This window comes from Rhinoderma darwinii, chromosome 13, assembly GCF_050947455.1.
Source record: "Rhinoderma darwinii isolate aRhiDar2 chromosome 13, aRhiDar2.hap1, whole genome shotgun sequence".
Classification (NCBI taxonomy): Eukaryota; Metazoa; Chordata; class Amphibia; order Anura; family Rhinodermatidae; genus Rhinoderma; species Rhinoderma darwinii.
Genome location: NC_134699.1, coordinates 56,774,592 through 56,791,403, shown reverse-complemented (window position 1 = coordinate 56,791,403; position 16,812 = coordinate 56,774,592). Strand labels below are relative to the sequence as shown.

General features: G+C 41.3%; 1 protein-coding gene across 5 annotated transcripts in view; it reads right to left on the bottom strand.

Annotated features, from left to right (window-relative positions):
* Positions 1-16,812, bottom strand: part of BAIAP2 (BAR/IMD domain containing adaptor protein 2) — a 117,635-nt gene that overhangs the window by 34,645 nt on the left and 66,178 nt on the right. For all 5 annotated transcript variants that reach the window (XM_075846171.1, XM_075846170.1, XM_075846167.1 and 2 more), the window contains 3 exons: positions 11,846-11,907; positions 8,320-8,391; positions 6,420-6,557 (listed from right to left, as the gene is read on the bottom strand). In XM_075846171.1, the coding sequence (XP_075702286.1) occupies positions 6,420-6,557; positions 8,320-8,391; positions 11,846-11,907 (272 nt within the window). The remainder of the gene's footprint in view (positions 1-6,419; positions 6,558-8,319; positions 8,392-11,845; positions 11,908-16,812) is intronic.

The window sequence follows — 16,812 nt, the reverse complement described above, 5'->3', positions numbered from 1 at the left end:
TTTATTACGGATAATTACTCGTGAGATGTGAAAGAGGGGGGGGGGGGGGAGGGGAGGTATTCCTAGTCACTGAAAAATCAGAGCAACCCCCTCCCCAACACGGCCTCTATATTATTAGGTCAAACTTTAAAGAGGTCACAGAAACTGGTGCGACATGACCTTCAGAACAGGTCACGGGACTGCAAATCTGCAAATATTAAAAAAAGTGAAGGTCCACCTGTACTCACATCATTGCTGAGAAGGGCATAAGACGGGGTCGATGAGTGGAGACCTACCCCAACCTATCTCCAGCAGCGGCTTCCTGCCCACAACCTGATCACGGGAGGACCCTTTAGTGAGAAGCTATTACTTTTGAGATTAGAAAAACACGGCGGCTTTGTTTCAAGAACAGCGCCACATATGTCCATAGGCAGTGTCTGGTATTGCAGCTAAGCTCCATTGAATGGAATTGGGCTGAGTTGCAATACTGCAAACAACCTGTGGACAGGTATGGTGCTGTTAGAAAAAAAACCTGACATTTTTGTAATCCTGAACAAACCCTTTAAAGCGGCCACATACTACGCTGAGAAGTCCACAACGTAGACAATGTTCCAGCTCCACCTGGAGAGGGCTGCTCTTTTTACTTTGGTAAAAAATTGTGGTCCCATGCAGCAGACTCCGCCTTTATTATCTCATAGGGCCTGATAAACCGTATAAAAAAGGGCTATCCAAGCTGGACAACCCCTTAAAATGGCCCACTGCTTTGAACCTTAAACGATTTGCCCCGATCTGCAGTAAAGCAGAGCCATTTTGGCAATGTTTAAAAAAAAAAAACAAAAAAAAAAACCCACACAATGAAAACACCAAAAAACAAAACAAACCACAATAAAAAGACCAAAAAAAAAAAATAATAAAAACGACAAACCCCCCCCCCCCCCCAAAAAAAAACCCAATAAAAAGACAAAAGTAAACACCCATGTATAAAACCTCCACAAACGGCTGATAAAACGCCATATATTGGTGCAATTAGACGCCTAAACGAATAGATGCAGTCCAGGCTGTAACCGCAGACTATTCCCACCTCGTTCTTCAGATGAAGCAGGCACCAGAATTACCCGGGAGAGCTAAGAATCTTAAAACAAAGCCGCTCCTAAACACTGAAATCAATTCATTCTTAAAGAATCTGCCAGACAGATCAAGATCACTGGGAATTACTGTATTTAAGTAATAATGAGGCTGCAAAGTGACGTCCTAATAGGCTGTCTGCTCCCTCCACCTGGTACAATGATGATCTTTAAGACAAGAAATCGGTGGATTGTCAGACTGCAGAAATGTGGAGGGGAGGGTATGGCATCATACACGTACGGGTCGTAGGAGTAACGGAGATCAACAAGCGCGCCTGACAATGGGAAGCGCACGTTAAAATAAACAGATTTTACAACACGGTTGTAAATCAGTGACTTACTCGTGAGATGCCTGCACGTTAATGGCTACCTTAGACCACAAGGGGGCGTAATTCAAAAGGACAGGTTGGGGATTAGCAATCACACATTTAAAATGTAATTTCTAAGCTATACCCATACGTACCAGACAGGTATATGCCAAATAATGAGCTTGCCTCAATTATCCCTTTTGCAATGTGCCACCACAAGCGCTCCCTACATCTGACTGAAGGGTTTGGGTTTCTTTATTAGGACAATAATCAGTGACTCAAGCTTAGTTGCATTGTCTATTGGAGTCTGAGGTACCATAAAACACTGTCTCAGAGTTGCAGGGTGCTGCAGTCCTTCCCCTAGCTTTACGCTGCAGCTCGGCTTGCAAAGATTGGCTTCTGGTTCTAAGCACAAGCTCACCACAAAGTCCACGCACTAGGAGCTGATTTTTAATGAACCAAGTAAATACAAATTAAAAACTACAAAGCAACTAAAAAAACCAATGTAGATTATCAGGTAAGTGCCATGTATCTACCAAGACAGATGAGCGTCAATAAGAGGGGAGCCTGGAGATTGCTTCAAGGTGCCAATTAGGGTGTTACACTGGTAAAATATGGATGATAAGCCCATGACAATCACCTGCTTATTACCTCCCTGGATGCCAGTTATACATTATTCACATGTAGGTCATGGGAGATACAATACAGGAATACAGAGCTTGAGGTGGTCTACACAAGATACTGGTCAATGCCAGTATGACGAATAAAGGGCATCCAAGGTTAAGCAACTATAATAGGTTTGGCACACTGGTAAGGAGCTTTGTCCAGACCGAATGAACACCTAGCAGTATATAAAGATGAAGTAAAGGAGTTGTAGTCTATGCAACTCATATCTCTGAAAGAGACTGCAGTTGTCACTTCCCTCCCCCCAATCCTTTTGGTAGCGAACCCAGAGCATCATACGCAACAGCGGGGGCAACGAGCAGAGTAGAAGGGATTTAAATTCATGAGTATACTTCTCCATTACATGCTGTACCTCAGGATCAGTATTATACCTTTGTAAAATTCTGTGAATTCTGCTGACTTCAGAGCTGAAATCTCAGTATACCTTGCTGGTTTAAGGTCTACACAGTTTGCTCTGGTAATATGGATTCTGGGAAGTGAATGTAGGAAAAAAAACGGTCTACTTGTATTTTAGGATCTATGCTAAGTTGTTAGGGGCGTGTCAGTCGACAATCTTGTCGACTGTTTCCATTGATGACTGGCTGAATTGTGAATGCAGCTCTGGACAATAATATAGGCTGTAACTCGGGATCAGATCAAGATAAGTAATATATGTACACAGTGACTCAACATTTTAGGATTATGTAGAGGGAATTGCAACATTTAGACAATTTTTTTGCTATAACTCAGACCTACTGACATATTTCCAGTTGCCAGCACATTATACCTGGGCATAGGAATATGCACAAGCATCTGTAAGGGAATACCTAAATGTCAAATCATTGTTTGGGGGGTGGGGTACCACTCCTCACTTCATTCAGTGATGTTGTCATACACACCCAAAACGACTTAGTTGAGCTCCTATAATGCGTTTTCCCTAGATCAGATTACTGCACATGAACTGGAGTATAGACTACAACTCCCAGAAAATCACCAGTACAAGCTCTGTGTAGATATAAGACAAGCAGGAAGTGCTGGGAGATTTCAGCTCTGAAGCCTGCAGATCTGTGAATGCAGCTCTGGACTATAAAACAGGTTGTAACTCCGAAACTGTGCACTATAAGCAAAGCAACGTATTGGCAAAATGACTCAACTTTTTACTTAGAATTGTTATATATGTGCATTGTAACTTTACGAATGTTCACTGTTGACCACGGAATTCCACATTGGGCATAAACTAGTATTTTAAGCTACCATACGGGTTGGAACCACTTACAAGAACGCAAACTCTAAAACACATTACCTTGCGTAGCTTTTGTTAATAAAATAGGTAAACATTGGAACAAAAAAATCAATAAATCCATTTAAAGATAAAAAATATATAACCCCCCCCCCCCCCCAGGACGTCTACTTAAATTCCATCCAATCTAAGAAAGGTCAATTCATAACGATTCTCCATATTCTATTGTTTTACCAGTTCTCAATCCAATTACTGTGCTTTATCCAGCAGCTAAACCCTTCGGTGTCTCCATCAGCTCGCAGGAGGTATCAGAACCTAATGCATGTGCAAATTTTATATAAATCGTATTGAGTGGGCAGCCTCGGCTAACGCGTTGACTGATGCCTTCACGAGAAGGCAGGCGCTGTCAATCATTCAGATTGTTGCCTTTAATCTTGTTCTCGGGCAGACTGCATTAGACGGCACTCTCTGCCGTGGCCATAAGCGCCTGACGTCTCCCCATTGAAATTATACAAACGTACATCTGTACATGGTCTCATCCCGTTCTCACATTGCTCTACTTTTTAAAGGGGTTATAAAACATTACGCTCTGTGTTGTAATTGTGCCTCCTTTCCGACACTAGTATTGTTTATATGCGGTACAGCAATACAGAGTAGGCAAACGTTGGCACAATAACGGCATTGTTCATTGATATAATTACCTAACCGGACTGTCCATGACCTGGGGCAGCTACACGTGTCTACGCATTTCACTTAATGATAGATTCTACCTTTATTATAAAAAATGTAACAATGGGGACTTTGCAGGTGCAGCAGTACCATGCATCTAATGCAAATTAGATTTGAGCATAGGGCCACTTTATTTTAATTTTACCAGCTATTAAAATGTAAGTTCACTTAGAATGTAGTATTAAATTACTTTAAAAGTTATTGTAACTAAGCTTCCCAAGTATTCTTGGGTGAAAATCCAAGTGGGTGTACTATGAAGCAGTTTGTTTTTAAGTTTACCAGCTATTTATGAAAAGTTGATGTCAAACAGATTTGGTATACACCCAGTTGAATTTCACTCAAGAATACTTCGGAAGGTTCGTTAAAATGCAGTATTAACCCGTTAGTGACCGCCCCATAGTGTTTTTACGGCGGTCACTAACGGGTTTTATGCCGATGCAATAGACTTTTTACATCACTGCATCGGAGTAAATAAACAGAACAGGGAGCCGTTAAATCTCCCTGTTCTCAGCTGCCAGAGGTAGCTGAGGGCATCCCTGCTTAAATGGGTGAAATCGATATTAGTATCGATCTCACCCGTTTAACCCCTTAAGATGCGGCGCTCAATAGCATGCACCGTATCTGAGTGGTTTTGGAGAGAGTGAGGGAGCTCCCTCTCATCCCACCGACACCCGGTGATAAGATCACCGAGTGTCTGTGTCTCTGATGGCAGCCATGGGCCTAATAAAGGCCCCCAGGCCTGCCTGTAGTAAATGCCAGAGGTATGGCCTAGCAGATGCCGGTCCGTTTTACACGGACAGGCATAATACACTGCAATACAGAAGTATTGCAGTGTATTATAAATGTGATCGGATAATCGCATAGTGAAGTCCCCTAGTGGGACCAGTAAAAAAAAAAAAAAAAAAAAGTTAAATAAAAAGTGAAAAAAAAATAAAAGACCAACTTTTCCCCCTTACAAACTGCTTTATTATTAACAAATAAAATAAAGTAAAAAATTTCCACATATTTGGTATCGCCGCATCCGTAACGACCCAAACTATAAACTTATTACATCATTTAACCCGCACGGTGAACGTCATAAAACATAAAATAAAAAACCATGCAAAAATTGCTGTTTTCCAGCCTTAAAAAAAAAAAATTTGATAAAAAGTGATCAAAAAGTCGCATCTACTCCAAAATGGTACCGATAAAAACTACAAGTCGTCCCGCAAAAAAAAAGCCCTCATACAACTGCATCAGCGAAGAAATAAAAACGTTACGGCTCTTCAAATATGGAGACACAAAAACAAATAATTTTGAAAAGAAAGAGTTTTCACTGTGTAAAAGTAGTAAAACAACAAATTTGTATAGATTTTGTATATCGTTGCAATCGCAACAACCCACTGAATAAAGTTAGTGTTATTTATACCACACGGTAAACGGCGTATATTTAGGATGCAAAAAAGTGTGGCGAAATTGCAGGTTTTTTTCTATTCCACCCCAATAAAAAGTTAATCAATAAATTCTATGTACCCCAAAATGGTGCTATTAAAAACTACAACTTGTCCCGCAAAAAAAAAAAAAAAGTCCTTATACAGCTATGTCGGCGTAAAAATAACAAGGTTATAGCTCTTTGAATGAGACTATGGAAAAACTTAAAAAATATGTCTTGGTCATTAAGGTCTAAAATAGACTGGTCATTAAGGGGTTAAATTACTTAAAATGTAGGTTCACTTTGTTTTTAATTTTACCAGTGGTCTAAAAGTTATTGTCAAAGCGAACCTACATTTTAAGTAATTTAATACTACTTTAACTAAGCTTCCTAAGTATTGTTGGGTGAAGATCCAAGGGTGGGTGTATTATGAAGCAGTTTTTACGTTTACCAGCTATTTATGAAAAGTTGATGTCAAACAGAATTTGAATATACCCACTTGAATTTTCACCCAAGAATACTTAGGAAGCTTAGTTAGACTTCAGTATTCTATATTTCCTAAACCGTAGGTTTACTTGAAAAACAACTTTTCAAAAAAAAAGTTAAGACTAAAAATTAAAAAAAAACACTTGTAATACACTTTCAAAATTTGTGTTTTGTTTGACCAGAATGAGGCTGGACACAACCCCCTCACAGCTTAAATGGGGGTCATGTTCAGACTACTCAGCTAAGCTGCTATACAAATCATTCCTGAGCGTATCCTTCAAACAATGAACTAAAGCTAATGTAAGTATATCACAAATCTGTTCCTTTTTAAGTTTAAAAGATATATAGAACACCGCTTTTATAGTGTAATTTTAAATTCTAACTAAACTCCCTAAGTATTAGAGGGTGAAAACCCATCACCCCAGGGACCATGGATAAAATTCTCCCAACAGCCTGCCAATTGTGTACAAGAACCTTACCTGCATTTCTTTGTCTGAATATTTCTGAGGGTTCTTGCTGCCCTGACTCTTTTTCCTCAGTTTCTTCAGCTCTCCTTGACATTTCTCCAAAGCATCCCCTTTGTTCTTCTGCTCCACTTGGTATTTTTTCAAAGCAGCCTAAATGGAATAAATAAAAAAGTTGAGCAATGGGCATTGATGCAGTAGAGTGGAGTTTGCCATGTTCCATTACTCACTACACTGTAAATTCCTTATGAGGGAAGTTTTTAGAATATATTCAGGGGAACTTTGTTTTTTAAGGGCTTCCAGCGATCGCAGTACCGAAGCCCCCGCAGAGGCATTGCAAAGCATGCAGGGACTGCCAACGAAATGCCAGAGTATTGCATGATGCTTTAGGACTCTGATAACTTACAAGCGCCCCCTTTAAGTGGTGGGCCCCATAACAGCAGCACTGGCAGCTACCAGAAATGAATCAGATAACAGGGTAATTCCATCTCAGACAGTTATGGCACAACTCACGGATCTGCTAGGAATGCCCGAGATGGGAATACCCCTTTAAATTACGATTTCCTAAAAATTACAACTTACAAAAGAGATCAGGAAACTTTAAATCCACCATTGATTTGCCAACGTTTAATTTATGATGGTTCATGATCTTCCATCTCAATGGACAGCATAGTAAATAGAAAACCTCTCAGGGGTCAGTGATTTTACCGAGGTCCCAGTTATGGTTAGAACCGGTAGCGCTTTTTAATAATGACCTTACACACTAGTTACAATGGAAACGGGACTTTCAGGGACAATATGTCATCTATATGTGACAAAGGAACGGTCATGTCCAATGACGAGTGAAAATAAACAAGACTTTGCTCTATTATACATTCTAGGTTTTCATCCAGTTTGGTGTATCTAGCCAAGGCCGCAATATACATGACTGCAGACAACACTTCCCTTTATAGAAAAAAAAAACTAAAAAAAAAACAAACATACAAACAGCCATTATAAACAGCAGCTAGGTACTGCCCTAGAGACGGGCAAACAGGAAAGGGTATGATATTAGAAAAAGGGCCCAAATTTTTTTTTTTTACTAACAAAACCGCGCCACTTTTCTCAGTGGGCTGTGTCAGGTTTTGCAGCTCATCCTTATTCAAGTGAAAACCAGGCACAGCCCATGAACACAAGTGGTGGACCCACTTTCTAATCTAATGCTTATTTCAATGAGTAGAGGAGAATAAGCCTCTGCCAGACCCCTTTTGGCAACGGCTTTTCTTTTTTGGGAAAAAGGATTGAGCACATGGAAATTAGACATGCCCGATCCTTCTCAAACCCCCCCCCCCCATCCGTCGGAGGCGAGTAGGATGACCCGCATACACATGAGTCGGCCGCCCTTTAGTCCCCCCTGTTAAGCAGACCAGTATAACAAGTTAATACAGATGACTAGCTAAGGATAAGAACTTCACAAGAAAATTATATACACAAAAGCTAAAACCGGCCATAGTCATTTTTGTAGGTGGACATGTCCAACTTTGAGGAGGAGATCAACAGACAATTAAATTGTCTATGTGGCTTCCGAAGCTGCCATAGGGGAAATAGGCCCGAAGTACACGTTAGATAAATCAGGATGGTAACGATTGTGTGACCAACAGTTGTCTATAGCCACCTTAAGACAAGCCAGGTTGCCCTTTAGCCCTAGCTGATGGACTAAAGATCATTCGGGTGACAACCATCTTCCTCCATAACACGTCCGCATGTCCATGCCAGACACCTATGGCACAGCTCATCTCGGGGAAAACCAAAAGATCAGATAGGTTGAAATCTAATGGAACATGTCAGGGACATTTGGGCATGAGACCTTATATGAAACCATAATAAAAAATAAAAAAAAACACCCAACAGTAAAAGTGAGAACTGGAACACTTACATTAAGGTACCGGGCATCCAATTCCACCTTCTGTTCGAGTTGTGTGAGTAATTCATTGTGAAAAGATTTCAGCTGGAAACAAAACAAGATTTATCAATCTTTTGGCTGTTTAGATAGCCGAAGTTTATTTATCAAGAATAGGGCAAAATGTACGTATAGTCACACCGTTCCCCTACCGAAAACCTCTAAAAAGTTTCCCTGTAGGTCTTAGATCACCATTACCTGGTCCTACAGTATATGGCAGTCTTCATGTTTACAGGCTACATCAAACAACCCATTCACAAGAGATCCCTATAATTTTCAAAAAAGATAATTCAGGTCTGGCTGGACATACATTCTCAGGTGTACGCATCAATGACATCTTTTGGTGGTTGAAATACGCAGTCAAAAGGTCTATAGGAAGCTTAAAGTCTGAGCACCTTCACAACCAAAATGTATTTGGATTGTCCCAGTGCATCTAAAATGAAAACTAAAAGCAACTTTGCAATAGGTCCGTTAAATATTTAATATAGTTTGGTTTCTTTGCAAAGCTATGCATCTCCATGGCAACAGACAACAAACCTTTTGTAGTCTGACCCTGAAGTAGATCGAGACACATTTGTTTGATTTTCTTCAAAACACCACAAAGTTCCCCTGACTGATCTTGTGATCTACTAGCTAGGAAGACTGTATAAGGAGTTTCCAAACCCCATTGTGGCCCACAACACCTAAATAGGGTGGCGCAACTTGGCATGATGTCCCATCCATCACAGCAATAAAAAGTGGACAAGATTGACCATAAGGGCGAGGAGCAGGGACATAACTATTGGGGTGCAGAAGTTGCAATCACACCTATGGCCGAAGGGGGACCAAAAGGTCCCCCTATCCCATAGGAGGCGACCTGAGATAGCTTGAAACCCAGTTACAGATTTTGTATTGGGACCCAGGCACCTCAAGTTAGTCCGCTGTTGAAGAGTTTCTCCAATTTGCAGATTTCTGTAACAGTTCGGTGAAGCGATCACATAATACAATCAGGTCATTGGTGACAGGTAACGGTTAAATGGGGTATCAATTTTGGAAGCCCCTTCTCATCTTGTGGGTGACCATTCTTTCGCGTTAAAGGCCCAATAGAAACTGATCACATGATATGTTACAGTTTGGATCCTCAGTGATCAGCTGTAATCCAGCTGCATATGTTAGATTTCACTGCAGCGCCACCACATGGCAAATAATGCATTACACTGTGCCTAATACTCCAGAGTGAGAGGTGCTCCTTGTAGCCACTCACTGCTGTAGCTAATAAAGAAGGGTCCTGAACCGGAGAGCCCCCCGATCTATTAACTCAGAATTCCCTAATAAAGGGTATATAAAATCCAGGTGACCCCTTTAAAAAGCAGCGTCTATTAACTATTGGAATTTCATCTGTAACCTACTTATAAAATCTAAGCCCTTCTCATAAAAGTGCCTCCAGTAAAAACTCTGATGTCCTCCAGTAACTTTACTCGCTCTTATAGGACTCCTATTCATTTTTGGATCGTTGGGCAAGATTTGCAGGTCATTACATCTATTTGGGATACGCATTGCAGGACTTTAGCGATGAGATGGGTGAATGAGGTTGCCAGCCGGTGACATGCAGGTTCTCAGCCGGAGGAGATTCTGGCAGTAAAGTATAAGAGAGCAATAAGACGCAGTGACAGGTCTGCCCGGAAGGATAAAGCCGAAGTGTGATGGATGGATGTGAAGAACAGATGGATGCACATACGGATGAGAGCAGAGAGAGATAGGCAGGTGGAAAACGAGGGAGGGAAGAGATCCGAGTGTGTACACTAAACTGACAGGGCTAATTGAGAGGCCCTGGATGCAGATCCAACTCAGGATTTCGTCTGCAAAAATCTAGTCGAAGGGAACTCAAACCTGCCGTACAAGCAACACAGTACATGGGGTCATTTTAATGGATGGTGCAATGAATAAATGTATTAATTTCAACTCTACACAATCCAAGACCTTTACAACAATTGCAGCCACTGTTCATATTTCTCCTGTGTTGAACGTCGCCCCCCGGCTGTAGAGTAATGAACTTTGTATAAAATGCCAATGAATAATGGGGGAAGGTAGTAGACAACTGCTCTGACCAAATATCTCAGGGAAGTGGTTGTCACAATTGTACTTCGAACATAGGAGTCATGCACAGAGCGTTACCCACTGCAACCAATAAGATGAGCTTAAAAGGTTAAATCTGCTCTGGTTCGGTTGTGATGGGCAGCATTGACACTTTGGATACTGAACCAGCAATAGGAGCAGTTATGCTGCCCCCTATGAACCAAAAAACACAGAGTGTGTGTGTGTGTGTGTGTGTGTGTGTGTGTGTGTGTGTGTGTGTGTGTGTGTGTACCACAGCCAAGTCAAACAGACTAGTAAGGGCCCAAAATATTTGTAGGTATAATAGGGTTCTTTAAGAATCTGGGTCAGATTAGGCAGAACCATGGAAGTCCAGGTATTGCAGCCGTAATACAGGCACTATAGATGGGCTCTTATGACAGATTTTTGAAAGCAGCCTAACTTTGTGAATACATTGCATTACTCAACTTACACCCAGAGTTAGACTATTGAAGTACAGAGCTGCATTCACAATTCTGCAGGCTTCAGAGTGGAAATCTCCCAGTATTCCTTGCTCCCTTAATTTTGCACAGAGCTTACATTGAATTCTGAAAATGTATGGTCTTTACACCAGGCATTGTACTGTAATTTGATAGACGAAAAAACAAAATGTTCCACAGCATTATAGAAGCTCAAGGGGTGTGTCTGTCGACAATCTTGTTGACAAGTTCCAATAATAAAAATGTCTGGAGAGTTCATGACGTGTACGTTAACGTGAGGTTATCCCTTTTTACACATTAAACATAGGCCAAAAACATTTGAACGGGGAATTAACATCAGGGAGTGGAAGTAAATTACTGAGCCGCACTACCAGACAGAGCCCATGGACATAAGTGGCGCTGTTTAAAGGGAAAAAACAATAATTAAGTATACCCTACTAATCACATACAACCCCTTTTAAAGTCTGGGTGTATCCGTATTACGGAGCATACATTTTTATTTTATTCCCAACACCCACTAACTTTTACTTTGATTTAATACCGTCGGTCTGCAGGGGAAAAAGCATGGCGATTACCAGAGAGGAGGATCACATGCCTCTTTTGATGGTAATGGTCCTAGTTTATTTATTTTATAACAAGTCCAAGACTAATGGCTAATGCACACGACCATGTGTGCCGCCCAAGTCCTGTTCATGATAACATAGGACACGTTCTATCTTTCCACGGATCGGAGAGTCAGGTCCGTGATTCACCCATTAAAGTTAATAGGTCCGTGAAAACTATTGGGTGCCACTCTGATGCTGTGAAAAACGGCCTGAGTGGCACTCTGTTGTGTGCAACTGGTCTAAAGCAGTGCCCCCTGTAGCCAAGATTCCATGAAAAATAGTCCACTAATCCCCCCAAAAAATTCTAAATCTGTAGGTATATTGAATAATCATCAGGTCACTTACCATTTCTTCTAATTGATTCTGGATCTGCCGGTGAACCTCTGCCATCTGGAATAGGACATCCCCTGATCCCACAAGCAGTCAGTGATGGGAAAACAAGGAGAACATGGAAAGAGAAAGACAGATTAGCGGCCGGTTCATGTCAATTTGCCATGTCCATGCAGTAAAGAATGAGAAATCTAGTAAATTAACCAAAGGGGTATGGTGAGGATGAGTGCTCAGGCCTTGGTTAATTTTGGATTGGAAGAGGATATATAGATTTTTTCTGATGTGGTATTCGGGTAGAATGAGAAGTGTTACTGAAGTATTTCTAAGCAAGATGCTACGTTTCAAAGCATGCAGATGAGGAGCAGGAAGCTTCAGATACCTACATGCTGCCTCTTCTGAACAGGCATTGCGATAAAAAGGGAACAAAAGACCAACGTGAGCATCAAAAGCTAAAATTCCCATATCGTGTTATTCCTTGGAGAGTGGAACCAGCAGAGGCACGTTACTGGGGAGGATCCTCTAGTACAAATCAACTATTGCTCTACACAGCAGAGTATATAAAACAGGTAAAAATACAATTTCACTTGACCTTCATCGAATGTTAGTTTTTAGGGGTTTCAAGCTAAAAACGTACAAAAACATTAAAAAAGTTCTTGCTTTTCTCTTCTGCGCAGTGTAAATCCAGATATGCGCTTGATCAAATATATAGATTACCACCTTCGAAGTACTCCTTTATAATAACGTGGTTTATTATGGAGGGAGACAGGCCCTGTGTGTGTTTCATTGGGCAAATTACGATATTTAAGGGGCACAACACAAGTCCTTATCTTTACTAGGTAGACAGAGATCTGTGAATCATCCTGCCTGGCTCGCCAATTTACGAGCCTGTAGAACACAATGGGAGTAATCCACCTTTCCTCGCCAGATTTCTGGCGTAGAGAAGTCGCAAATGGGCCCAAAATTAGCAAGTTGGACTTTCTGCGCCCACCCATGCAACTTTTGAGGTGATGGGTGCATGGATGTGGTGAAAGGGCTGTGGCTATTATGGGCTGACAAATTTATTATAATTAACGCCAGAAGGCTGGAATAAATTATAGTTAACCTACGCCAGCTACTCTACGGGGCGTGGGAAAGCAGAGGCCTGTGCTAGGCGTCTTACCTTGGCCCAACGATCAGAGTAGCCCCTGCCCACCAATGGACAGTTAAGAAATAAATAAACTCACTACTCTTCTCCCCCTTCTGCTACCTTCATAATTCAAGCGCACCTCACACAACGTAATGATGCCGGGCAGTGTCAGGACGTTGTATGCGACACCCCAGTGGTGACGTTGAAATGCTGCGTTGCATATAAGGTCCTGATGCTGCTTGGTATCCGGACCCGGTATGAATAGCCTTGGAATGATGAAGGGAGGGAGGGGGGTTAGGTATGTGGGTAAAGCAGATTTTAGGGGAATGTAAGGGATTTATGCTCCCGATTCTATTCATAACTAAAGCTGTACAAACTTCTATAATTTTCTTGAGTCCCTAAACTAACAACGGTGTCTGCCAGGAAAATATTTTATCAGCCCCCCCATAAAATGGGTAAAACAAAGTTCCCACGGTACCGGCAAGTCCTCGTATGAAAACAATCTAAGTGCTTAGTAATACAACTGTGACATGCTCAACAGAGCTGACAAAAAGCCCTCTCCTGTGAGGTTACAGAGGCAAAGTGTTCACTCCATCACCCGTTCTTTACGAGTTTTTAAGTCCTCTCAGTAAAATACAGTATTAGGCTATGTTCACACGGGGTATTTTGCAGAGTTTTTTGACGCGGAAACCGCGTCGCAAAACTCGGCAAAAGCGGCCCGAGAACGCCTCCCATTGATTTCAATGGGAAGCGTCGGCGTCTTTTTCCCGCGAGCAGTAAAACTGCCTCGCGGGAAAAAGCAGCGACATGCCCTATCTCCGGGCGCTTCCGCCTCTGACCTCCCATTGACTTCAATGGGAGGCAGGAGAAAGCGTATTTCTCGCTGTTTTATGCCCGCGGCGCTCAATGGCCGCGGGCGAAAAACGGCGCGATAATTGCCGTGAAAATCGGCGTACAGGGAGAGGAATATCTGCCTCAAAGTTCCAAACGGAATTTTGAGGCAGATATTCCTCCCCCTAAATACTCCGTGTGAACATAGCCTTATAATGTCTGTACCCAGTGTAATCTATGTAAAAAAAAAATAATAAAAATAAAATAAAATAAAGGGCTGCAGATAAACCTAGCGCATTATTAGGATACACAATGTAGACCCACAGAGTTCGATTATGAATTTAGTTCTGCTAGACCTGCACAATATCTTTCTTTGGGTCATAATCTTCAGTGATGGGATTGCTATCTGAACTACCTTAGAGTCTAAAATACCATCAAATTCTCATCTCCAGTAGAAGTCATTCATTCTACGCAGTGCATTAACCTATCCGCTCAGGGTTCGGCGACCAATCAAAAAAACAAGTCAAAATAATGCCGGATATACACAAACAGTCTCCTGATCAACATGGACTGCAGGCCAATTCTTGCAGAGCTTCTCAAAATGATGGATCTTAGAGGTCAACAACCCTATAATGGATCTTTCCATTCTATAGATAGGGGTCTCAGTAGGTGCGATATCTAATTTAAGAGGTTGACCACCTGCCGTTGACTTCATGTGATTGCTTTGTACAGTTCTTTTGTGCCTTATAAATACCCATTACTAATAGGGAGGCGCTAGTGGGCACCTCCGGTCAAGGACAAAGAACGGACAATATGTGAAGTAGAAATCACCATTTGATATGCAAAATCAATAAAAGTGTTTGCAAAGAGACCCCTTTAAAGACCTTTCTACAGTCTCAGCTTTATGAAATCTGTAATCTTGTATTTCAAAGAGGTTGATGGTGTTGCTTAGATACAGTGAGATAAAAAAATCCATAATGATAGAAATTCACCGGAGGAACAAGAAAAAGCTGAAACGTTTTACCGCAGGAGAAGATAACAGAGGGCAAGCGACCAAGATGCAGATTACTACAGGTCTATTCCATATATATCATAGGGAGCAGTATTATAGTAGTTATATTCGTGTATATAGGGGCAGTATTAGGGCAAAGCCACACGTGGCGGAAGTGCTCTTGAATTCCGCTGCGGACACTCCGCAGCGTTAATCCGCAGCGGAGCAGTTTCTCCATTGACTTCCACTTCTATTTAGTAGGGTTCGTTTAGACGAGGCTGAAAATTCCGCTGCGGAGCATAGGCTGCGGTGCGGAATTTGGTGTCCGCAGCATGCAAGGGATGTTGCGGAGTAGCGGCGGACTGGTTGCGGACGCATGGCGGAATTTCTCCATTGACTTCAATGGAGATTCCAAATTCCGCAATGAAGTCCGCAGATGTCATGTGTGCTGCGGATGCGTCTTGCTTTTTTGACATGACATTTCTTCATTCTGGCTGGACCTATGTATTTCTAGGTCTACAGCCAGACTGAGGAAGTCAATGAGGCTCCCGGAATTACGGGAGCGTTGCTAGGAGACGTCAGTAAATAGTCACTGTCCAGGGTGCTGAAAGAGTTAAGCGATCGGCAGCAACTGTTTCTGCACCCTGGACAGTGACTACCGATCCCAATATACAGCAACCTGTAAAAAAAATAGAAGTTCATACTTACCGAGAACTCCCTGCTTCTGTCTCCAGTCCGGCTTCCCAGGATGACGTTTCAGTATAAGTGACGGCTGCAGCCAATCACAGGCTGCAGCGGTCACATGGACTGCCACGTCATCCAGGGAGGTCGGGCTGGATGCCGAAAGAGGGACGCGTCACCAAGACCACGGCCGGTAAGTATGAAATTCGTTTACTTTCACTAGGGAAAGTGCTGGCCCTTCTCTCTATCCTGCACTGATAGAGAGAAGGGAAGCACTTTTACCGCAGTCCGCATCAATTTACTGCACATTTTGGGCAGATCCGCCGCAGAATGCGGACAGTTGCGGAGGAAATCCGCCACGTGTGGGCATGCCCTTCTAGTAGTTATATTCTTGTATATAGGAGGCAGTATTATAGTAGTTATATTCTTGTATATAGGGAGCAGTATTATAGTAGATATATTCTTGTATATAGGAAGCAGTATTATAGTAGTTATATTCTTGTATATAGGGGACAGTATTATAGCAATATTCTTGTACATAGGGGCAGTATTATAGTAGTTATATTCTTGTATATAGGGGACAGTATTATAGCAATATTCTTGTATATAGGGGCAGTATTATTATATTTATATTCTTGTACATAGGGGGTAGTATTATAGTAGTTATATTCTTGTATATAGCAGCAGTATTATAGTAGTTATATTCTTGTATATAGGGGCAGTATTATAGTAGTTATATTCTTGTATATAGGAGCAGTATTATAGTAGTTATATTCTTGTATATAGGGGCAGTATTATAGTAGTTATATTCTTGTATATAGGAGCAGTATTATAGTAGTTATATTCATGTATATAGGGGCAGTATTATAGTAGTTATATTCTTGTACACAGGGGCCAGTATTATAGTAGTTATATTCTTGTATATAGGAGCAGTATTATAGTAGTTATATTCTTGTACATAGGGGGCAGTATTATAGTAGTTATATTCTTGTATATAGGAGCAGTATTATAGTAGTTCTATTCTTGTACATAGGGGCAGTATTATAGTAGTTATATTCTTGTACATAGGGGCAGTATTATAGTAGTTATATTCTTGTATATAGGGGCAGTATTATAGTAGTTATATTCTTATATATAGGGGGCAGTAATATAGTAGTTATATTCTTGTATATAGGGGGCAGTATTATAGTAGTTATATACTTGTGTATAGGGGCAGTATTATAGTATATAGGAGCAGTATTATAGCAGTTATATTCTTGTACATAGGGGCATTATTATACTAGTTATATTCTTGTATATAGGGAGCAGTATTATAGTAGTTTTATATTCTTGTATATGGGGGGCAGTATTATA